General features: G+C 37.8%; 1 protein-coding gene across 1 annotated transcript; it reads right to left on the minus strand.

Annotated features, from left to right (window-relative positions):
• Positions 1 to 1,752: 1,752 nt before the first annotated feature.
• Positions 1,753 to 10,360, minus strand: LOC116377712 (GTPase IMAP family member 8-like; the record flags this gene model as incomplete). Its single annotated transcript, XM_031839418.1, has 3 exons — positions 9,359 to 10,360; positions 8,585 to 9,111; positions 1,753 to 3,216 (listed from the first exon to the last, which is right to left on the minus strand). Coding segments are annotated over exons 1-3 (1,992 nt in total), but the record flags the coding sequence as incomplete, so codon positions are not given.
• Positions 10,361 to 10,496: the final 136 nt, after the last annotated feature.

Consider the following 10,496-nt stretch of genomic DNA (forward strand, 5'->3'; position numbering starts at 1 on the left):
AACATTGAAGTGATGAACACATTAATGCATCAATAATTAATAAGACACCATACATATTAGTGTGCAGGAGTACTTGTACCGTGAGTATGTTTTGGTGCTGATACTCTGCGTGTACTGTAAGTGATGTAAAGAGACCGTGTACAGGAGAAATGTTTGGGTCATCAGCTCCTCTCTGGTGTCCTCTTCTGGAGAACATCATCGTATCATCTCACAGTCTACAGGAAGTCAGTGCTAGAGACAAACGCATAAAACACTCATTCTGCAATATTAATATCATATCTTCAAACAGGGCGTTAGCTGAGAAACACTTAAATGAGTCATTTCTTGGTATAAAGTTTTTTAAAGTTTCATCGGTTTGTATTTTATAGAAAGTTCTACAATGAATGAGTTAATTCTTACTTACATCTTCATAGAAAGACTTAAATAAAATAAATGCTAACATGCTGATGTTTAGCAGGTATAATGTTTACTATTTACCCATCTTAGTTTAGCGTGTTAGCATGCTAACATTAGCTTAAATCAGTAAACAGCTTATCTGAGGCCGATTGAACGTCTTTAGTTCTGCAGGTATTTGGTCATAAATCAAAGTATTGGACACATTAACATGTTGACCTGATGATTGGTCTCTGAAGAAAAGTCAGAGGATCAATAAAGTTATTACAGTTCATCCTGAAAGATGAAAACATTTCATCACAATCCATCCCGTAGTAGTTTAGGTATTTCACACAAAGTCACAAATGTCAAAAGGAAAGTTTATTAGTATATCATCTTTCAACAACAATGTAATTCAAAGGGTTTTACATGAGACAGTAAAGAATTAAGAAAATAAAACCATAACCAAATCCAAATGAGAGCACAGAATACAGGATGGATCACAGAGGATTCTCTTTACCCGTTTAAGTACACACTGGTCAAAGAGAGACTCAAGATCTTCTTTACAGATGATTTTGTAACGTGGCATCGTAACATCACAACAAGACAATGTAACAACCCAACTTACCAACGTAACATAACAACGTAACGTACAACGTAACGTACAACGTAACGTACAATGTAACGTACAATGTAACTTAACATAACAACGTAACATAACAACGTAACATAACAATGTAACATAACAACGTAACGTACAACGTAACGTACAATGTAACTTAACATAACAACGTAACATAACAACGTAACATAACAACGTAACATAACAACGTAACGTACAACGTAACGTACAATGTAACTTAACATAACGTAACATAACAACGTAACGTACAATGTAACGTACAATGTAACGTAACATAACAACATAACACAACAACGTAACATAACAACGTAACATAACAACGTAACATAACAACGTAACATAACAACATAACATAACAACGTAACATTAAAAAAATTGAACACAACGTAGCGCAACAGCCTCTTGGAGCGTAACGCGACAGCGTAATGCAACTGCACATCGTAATGAGACAACGGTACAACCCAGCGTACCAACGCAACGCAACAACGTTAATCTGCTGCAGTATTGATCAGTACTGACTTTCCAGAAAAGCACAAAATATATGGAATAAAAACTATTTGCATTTTAAAAAATATTTACAAAAGTGAAAATAATAGAATTGGTGTTGTTGTTCTTTCAATGTTCAACTGAGGTTCCATCTGCTAACATCATGATTATTAGTCAGTGTGTGATCACATGATGATACACGTTCTTTTGTATTTCTCTTTTAGTTCTTTTATTTCTTCTTCTTGTTTTTTCTTCATGTCCTCCAATTGTTCTTTTAGATGTTTTTCTTTGTTACTGGAGAGGTCTTTTAACAGATCGTACTCTTTTCCGTGCCTCCCTTCTGTCTCCTGCATTTGTCTCTCTTGTCTTTTCTTCAGTTCCTGTATGTCCTCCATGTGCTTCTCTACCAACGCTGTGAAGTCCTTGGTGTATTTCTGTCTGAACTCATTGAACTCTTCAGCTTGTTTTCTGGCCTCCTCTTCATATTTCTTCTTCATTTCCTCCAGGTCCTTCTTGTAGGTTTCCTCCAATTCTTTTCTCTCCTTCTTCTCCTGCTCTCTTCTGGTTCGATCTTCTTCTTTTCTTTTGATTTCATGTTTTTCTCTTTCTTCTTCGTATTCTTCTTGGAGCTTTTTAAGTTTAGTTTGCTCTTCGTGTCGTTTCTGTTCATCTTCTTGATATCGTTTCTTCCACCATTCGTTTCTTTCCTTCTCCCAGTCTTCTCGTTGTTTTCTCATCTCCTCTCTATTCTCCTCCAACTCTCTGTCAATGGTTTCCTTTTCTTTTGACTCTGACTTTATTTCTTTCTCCAGAGCTCCAAGCTGTTGTTCCCACTCTTGTTGTTGAAGTTCCTCCTGCCTTTTCCTCTTCCTGTCCTCCTCTTCTCTCATCTCCTGTTCTTTCCTTCTCTCCTCTCGCTCCTTGTTGATGTTTTCTTCCATTTCTTTAAGTTGTTTGGCTCTCTCTTGTTCAATGTCTTCTTTCTGTTGTTTCATTCTTCTCTTCACTGCTTCCATTTCTTCTTCATGTTTTATTTGAAGCTCCTCTTTCTGTTTCTGCATTTCTTCTTCTTTGTCCTTCAGGATTCTCTTCACTTCCTTCTCTATTGCTGCTTCGGCCTCTTGGAACATCTCTGAGTTGTAGCAGCTGCCTCCATTCTCCTTCATCATTGTGTTGGTCTTCTTCATCAAATCTCTGACTTGTGTGCGGTCTGCTTCATTGTTGTTATTGAAGACCTGGTATCTTCCTCCACAGTCATTTATTAGTTTTTTCAACAAGTCATCACAGTCGTCTGTTAGGTAACTCTCAAATGTTTGATCTTTTAGTTCATCTCCTCTGGTGAATATAATGATGATGAAATCTTCAGACTTCTTGCCAAAATATTTCTTAATCAGCTCCACAGAGTCTTTCTCCTCTTTTGTAAAGCGGCTGATCTGCAGCACCAGTAAGAACACATGAGGTCCAGGAGACAACAAGCTGACGCATTTCACAAGCTCCTCTTGAACGTGATCTTTGGACAGAGTCGTGTCAAACAAGCCGGGGGTGTCGACTATGACGACAGGACGTCCATCGATCTCTCCTGTTGCTTTCTCGCAAAGCTTGGTCACTGACTTCTGGCTGGGTCTGGATTTAAAATGCACTTTGCCTAAAATGGTGTTTCCAGTTGCACTCTTTCCACTGCCAGTCTTCCCAAGCAGAACCAAGTAGTTTTTACTCTAAAGACATTTGCATTTTCCAGATGTAATAATGTTATTGCATAAAGCCACTGCCTTCATTTAATCCACGCTTTGCCCCTTTTTTAACTTTGTCGTTTGTTTTTTTGGTTTATTTTTTTGAAAGCCTTAAAAATTGATTTGAAGGTATTCTGTCAGTACATTCCCAGGCTTTTCTTCCCAAGCTTTTTAAAAATTGTTTATAATTGTTAATAATGTTAATATATGAGTAATAATGTGAATAATGATAATGTAGTAGTTGTAAAGTCAATGTATTAGTAATTATGTTAATATTTATGTATTAGTAACAACTTTGTTAATGAGAATATATTAGTGATAATGTTAACATTAAATCATTAGTAATCATGTTAATTATGTTAATTAATTAGTAATAATGTTTTAAACAAAAAATTTAAATATTAATATTAAAATTTTAAAACATTTTTACAAACCGAACAATCAATCGATTATTGGAGACAATAATCAGCAGATTAATCCATAATGAAAATAATCAAAAATGTTGAATACTTTAACTATGTTACTGATTATACTGACTTACTTTTACTGAAGGAACATTTTACCGTAACAGAGTATTTGTACAATGTGTTATAACTTTTACTGTTTGTTTGTTTAATATCAGTTCGGGGAAAAGGTGGATCCATGTAATTAAATTATTATAGAGCTTCTAAAAATAAGATGGGAGTGGAAGCAAAGCTAGTAAACCGGCGTCATAAAAAACACTCCCATCTGAAACATTCAGCTCACATGTGAAATAGTGAGAGAGTGTATCAGGATAGAACAGATCACAGGCAGGCGTGGAAGAACATTTCACAGTCGTTTAAAGTAATGTTCAGCAGATGTAACTAGTTGTTCTCTTCAGATGTTGAGGATCAGAGAACGGTTAAGGCAAACTCTGTCGCACAGATCAGAACAATATATGAAGTATATTAAGTTTGTGTGTACATATTGTTATAATAAGTTTGTGTGCACTGGTAAAGGTAAAGAATATAAACGGACACTTCACAACTAAGATATTGAAAATAATCAATCATAACAATAGAACCCTCCCCTCTGTGGGTCACTGGGGCAATCCTTCAGGACAAACAGCCGGGCAATCAATCAATTAAAGACTGGACAGTGATGGACTGGATCTGCCCAGACCACCAACATCAATCATTTAATTATTATATTTAAAAGGTGTCATAAATATATTTTAATAATGTGTGACTTCTCATTTGGTCTCTCAGATCTTTTTCTCGTGACACAGACGTAGGTCTACTCTCGCGGTAGACTCACGCGGTCACTAAACTAATGAAGCTGCACTCACCGTCTCAGTTTATGATTTACAGTAATTAGCTCATTTTGCTTTAGATTTATTTAAGTTTACTCACCTGCTGAGTTTTGTGTCGTGCCGTCAGTTCAAAATGATGCAAGTGAAGGTTGAGAACATGTTGAGGTGTGTTTCAGAGAGCTGCAGGTGTGTCTGAACACGTGACGCTCGTCTCTTAACAGCTTCGTCTTGTTTCTGATCTGGAGGGAAAGAAACGGAGCGTCTGTAAAGACTGTTCCATGTGCAAACAATTTAACACTACTTATATTTCTAACATTTGGATTCATCTGGTGTTTACTGATTCATACGTTTTATTTATATGTGAATTGAGTTTAGGAAAACACATTGAGTCATTTTTTACACATGAATTTTGAGGCAGACTGAGCTGAAGGTTCCACACGGGAGTAAAATGTTTTCATAAAGACAATTTAGGAACATTAAGTCTGTGCAGAAAATCCATTTAAGAACTCATATTCAACTTGTTCTGTAACTTCTCAATCAAGATTTAAAAGTCAAGTCAGCGGTTTTAAGCTGCTTGTAAACTGGTGTTATGTGCTCTTAGCTTTTAGTTGCGCTGTGTTTTGAGTTGAATGTAGTCGTTGCTGATTCTTTGGAGGCTGGTGAATGAACCATCACTCAATGAATCAATAAATACATGATTCATTTCTCAGACGCTAGTTTTAAAATGTTCTTTAGATGGCAGAGGGCTGATCTGGTGAGATGATTAATATGGATCTTAATATTTAGATCGCTGTCTGTGAAACCAGCCATCATATGAAAGATGATGACTTCTGATTGTACAGGGGGTGGACAAAATAACAGGAACAACAGAATATAATGCAGAGTGCAGGCCAGTCAGCGCAGTGATGGCGGTAGTTTGTCCCGTTGTAAAGTTTTGAAAGCGCCTCGTTAAGTATCTTTCAGTCACTGATAATGAGAGTCCATCACTGCTGATGCAGTCTTCTGTTGCCATGGAAACTCTTACAGGGTTCAGACTTATATTAAATGAGGCACAAAATTATAATTTACTGGGACGGACAAAACAACGGAATACACAACGGGAAAAAAGAAACGTATTACAAAGCATTTAGTATTTTGAAGGTGCAGTGTGTAGGATCTGGGGGCATCTAGTGGTGAGATGGCAGATTGAACCAACTGAAACTTCTCCTGGTGAGCAGGCATTTAGGAGAACTACGGTGGCCGACGCCCCTCTTTAGATTCAGTGTTTGGTTTGTCCGTTCTGGGCTACTGTAGAAACATGGCGTCTGCTCTGTGTGTCGATATAAACAACTCATCCTGAGGTAACAAAAACACAACAATTCCTATTTCCAGGTGATGATACACTAACATACTTATTAGTATCATATTCCATTTCTGCCAATAGCTCCCCCTAACTGTTACACACTGTTCCTTTAAGATGCATACAAACATGCATACAATCTTTTCAAAATAAAGTTCCGTCTTCACAGGGAACTACTTAGGTTTAAGAAAAGATCGTTATTTTGGGTTAAAATAACTGCAGAAGTGGCGTTAATTAGGTACACAAGTTACGTGACAAATAAATCACCATTAACGTCTCGCTTCACACGGGGAACGAACAGCGGTCTGCTGAGTGAAAGATCGCTGTTTGTTGGACACATCCACCTCCACCTCCGTCTGCCCTGTGTTTGAACTTACGAATGATGAGAACAGCCTGACTGGGTAGGGGTCAAAGGTCATCGGACAGGAGTCAGTGTAAGTCAGAGAAAGATCAAAGATGACGTTCACTTCTGACACCAGACAACGTCTCTGAACACACACCATCGCCCCCAAACACAACCACCCGTTACCACGTGACAAACACTCCATACTTAGGTCATGTGACGACTACTGGACCATCTCCATTAAAACTCCATCCACCGAGGAAGCCAGTGAGATTCATCAGAAAGCTCAGGGGGAAAATACAATCGTGAAACCCGAGTTAAGAATGTTTTTGTTGAACTACTTTTCCCATGTTACACTGCAGCTCCTCACCAACACTGAGTGAAAGATACGGAAACAGGAAAAGAGTTGAATCGAGTTCTCTCCATCAGTCAAAATCATTCTAACCCTCACAAAGCTGCTGATCATTACGGAGCTGTTCAACTACTCTGTGTTCATGTTGTATGCATCCAAGTATTGTGAAGGAGCTGATACACAAATAAAACACATGGTTCAGGTTTTGTTGGTCAAAGACAGTTCAAGTTGTGATAGTATCAAGCAGTCTTTCATGAGGAGACACATATTAATGTGCAAATCGTTCACTGTTCATGTTCCTGCACCTTCAATCATAATGTCAAGATTGTTTGCACATGAAAACTGTTTTATATTCATCTTTAGTTTGTCTGTTAATAAACTGATCTGAGGTGTGACGGAGTTCAGCACCAGCTTGTTGATGCTGTTTGACGTTTATGAGGCTTTTATTAAAGGAATCTATATTAATTGAATTGAATGTCTCAGTATTGGTGTATAGCTTACTCTTCTGCTCAGACCTAATGTCGACTGTGTGTCCTGTATCGGGCTTTGCCGTCAGCTAAACTCTTCCTCTGAGGAACAGACCAGCGTGTTGTATTTGTACAGGTTTAATATGAAGAAGTGTGCAACTACAAAACAGGCAAAAAATATACAAGCACATATTAGTTTTCATCAGACTTAAGAATATTCATTTCACTTTTCACAAGCAAACGTGAGCAAATCTAAACAGATCACTAAATGTCAGTATGTGACACAAAATAATGGAAACATAGATCGCTGTGCCATCTACCATATTCAATCAGTTACATGTTGAACACGTCATCAAATGGATGAAGATAATAATGCACAGTCACTCTAGTACAAAGAGAATAAACACTACTTCCTGTCACATGTGCCACACATACAGCAGGTGAACACTAGGTGGTAGTAATGTCTTCAAATAAAATACAAGTCATTACATTTATCTTGTAGAACAAGACAGTAAGTACACTTCCAGAATCTTTGTCTCAGATAGATAACGTAAACTGTAAATATATACAAACAAACCTGATAAGATTAATATTTAATAATCATGATTAAAACATAGGAGATGCCATGATCATTAGAATTAAAATGATAGTCAGAAAATGCTTATAATGCAGAAATTTCATGTTCAATTTCCTGACTACAATAATCAACATCCATCATGTGTGTGACTCAAGTGTGACTCTGATTACATAATTGTGTGTTACTATAACAGCTTTAACAGTGAATGACTGAATTAACATTATAAACCGCTGCAGTGCTTATTGAACAATATGTAGAAAAACACACACAAAGGACTGAGCAGAACAATACGTGGGTTGCTGTTCATACGTCATAAACTAAACTAAACATGGCGACCAAAACACAATTGATTAACAAGACAGAAACAAAACAAAGTCTGCTTTGGGAATCAGTCTTACAAACCAAACTCTGTACAAAACAATTTATTTATGTATTTCTAAAATGTAGTATTATTCATGCATGTATTTATTCCTGTATTTATATATACATTTATTCCTGTATTTGTTGATACTTGCTCATGTGCAGGTCTGTCCTCCATACACATGCTCAGTCATACAATCTTACCAAAAACCAAATGAAAGTCACCGAGCTGTTGGCGGTGGACCCACTGTGTCTCTGGTCTCAGCAGTGACTGGGGGCCGCTGATGCTCTCAGCGGTGTCATCACTAGTGGCCCCGAGCGGCCGGTTAAGAGTCGTGAGTGAGGAGTCAGCCGAGAGTCAGAGGCAGAACAACACGGGTAATAAAAAGTGTTCTGACAAAGTGTGAGTCACCTCAACCACAAGAGGTCCTTCAGCATGAAGACATGAAGAGCTGCACACTCACTCACTCACAAACACACGACCACACATGACTCTGCTGGACGAGATTTAACAAAGAAATCCATCAGAACATTTACCATTAAATTCAGTGAACAGTCTTTTTCCTGGTGTTTGCTCTTTTGTTAGGAGCTACACCAGCTGTAGATATCTATTTTCATGTTGTTATGTATTTATGGACGAACGTGTTCTCCATTGTGCTCTTTCACAATTTGACCCAAACGTGTGAACAGCTCTGGAAGTTCAAGGTTCTTCTGGTTCAGGTATCTGTATCTACACATTCTGATCAGGTCTTTTAAAGGCTGGTCTTTGTCCATGCAAGCTGAACTCTCCTCTCTAGGTGTTGATATCAGTATCAATGAACGATCAAATGATTGATCACTGAAGAGATTCAGGACTCTGCAGAGCTTCACTTTGAGTTCCTCAGTGAAGTCTTCAGGCTGTAGAACCAGCAGGAACACATGAGGTCTAGGATCAGAGAGTCTCACACAGTCTTCTACATGTTGTCTTAGTTTGTCTTCAGAGATGTTGGGGTGCAGCAGATCTGGAGTGTTGATCAGAACTATCTTTTTCTCCTTTAACTGTCCTCTGACTCTCAGACAGTGATCTGGTTCTTCCTCAGTGTTGAACTTAGTCTCTCTCAGTATGAAGTTCCCCACTGAACTCCTCTCAGACCAGCTGTTCCCCAGCAGAACAACCCTCAGCTCAGACACTGAGAAGACAAACTGAATTAGTAAAAAACTACTTTTCAAATTCAAGACTTGAACCAAAATGAAAACAATAAAACTAGATTCATAACCAAGGAGGAAGTCACAGCTTTTTAAAGGTGGACTAGAGTGAATGTGTCAGCTGTTATCATCTTGGAACTTGAACATTAATCAGTGACTATCACCTGTAAACACTGTAATCAGATTATAATGAACACAAGAAGGTTTCTCACTCAGTCTAATTAAACTCACTGTAAGGTGGCAGCCATCCATAGCTGCTGCTTCGCTTCACAGGTTGCAGATCATCTGAGACTTTGAGAAAACAGAACGTTGATTCATTCACATGTTGTCTTTAATTAAAGAGACACTGTTATTTACTCTTTTAATTTTGATCTGTGTTTTAACATGTTTTAGTTCAAAAAGCCATTTCAGATTGGGTGATCCAATCTGAAATTGAATAAATTTAAAATTTGGTTTTAACACCAAAGAGAAAATAATTGTGTGCTTTGAATCCGTCAACAACATAAAAAGGCACATTTGATCTTAAAACACTTTACTTTAACTCACTAGCTGGTGTGGTATTAGGGATCGGTCAATATTCAGCATTTTTCCAATTATCGGCGTAATTACTTTTATTTAATTACCGATCAAACTAATTTCTCTGTCTGTAGTCGCCACTCTGTAGTGTCAATCAAAGAAACTATCTGGTTGGTTACACAACAAAAGTAATAGCCTATCAGTGTTTGTGTTATTCCAATTAATTCCAATACAGTAATTTTTACTGTAAAATGTGTTGGGACTTCACCACGTGGTTGGAACAAAGGCAGTTGAGAGTTGGGCCTACAGGGAAGTCAACAGCCTGATTTGAGTTAGAATCACACCAAACCTCACAAGACGTTAAATCTCACCTGGCTGTGATTCTTTTGGTCTAAACTCAACACTGAGGCCTCATTGGACGAGGGCCACAGGCCCCCCAGAGGATTCCCTGTGCTATGGCCTGACACAGCATCTATAAATAACAGGATCACCTCCAGCTTCAGAGCAAATCCTTTCCTCCTCAACCCCCCTCATCCTCCATCACATATGAAGGAATGGAACTTACTGTTATGCTGGTTTTACACATTAACCATTCCACTACTTTCTGCCCTACAGTCATTCCCACTCAACCAAAGTCTCTCAATATAAGGAGTTGTGTATAAGTAACTGTATATATAGTTTTATTTCATTTCATTTAATCGTATTATATTATAATTAGTGCTGGGCAAGTTAACTCCTTATTATCGCGTTAACGCATTCATTAATTAACACTGACAATTATTTTATCGCGCGTTAACGCAGTTTAATTATTTGTAAAGTGCGTTGCTCACTGGCAGCGGTGGAGGAAGTCTTC

The sequence above is a fragment of the Anarrhichthys ocellatus genome, unplaced genomic scaffold (genome assembly GCF_004355925.1).
Source record: "Anarrhichthys ocellatus isolate YVR2014 unplaced genomic scaffold, GSC_Weel_1.0 scaffold1592, whole genome shotgun sequence".
In the NCBI taxonomy this organism is placed as follows: domain Eukaryota; kingdom Metazoa; phylum Chordata; class Actinopteri; order Perciformes; family Anarhichadidae; genus Anarrhichthys; species Anarrhichthys ocellatus.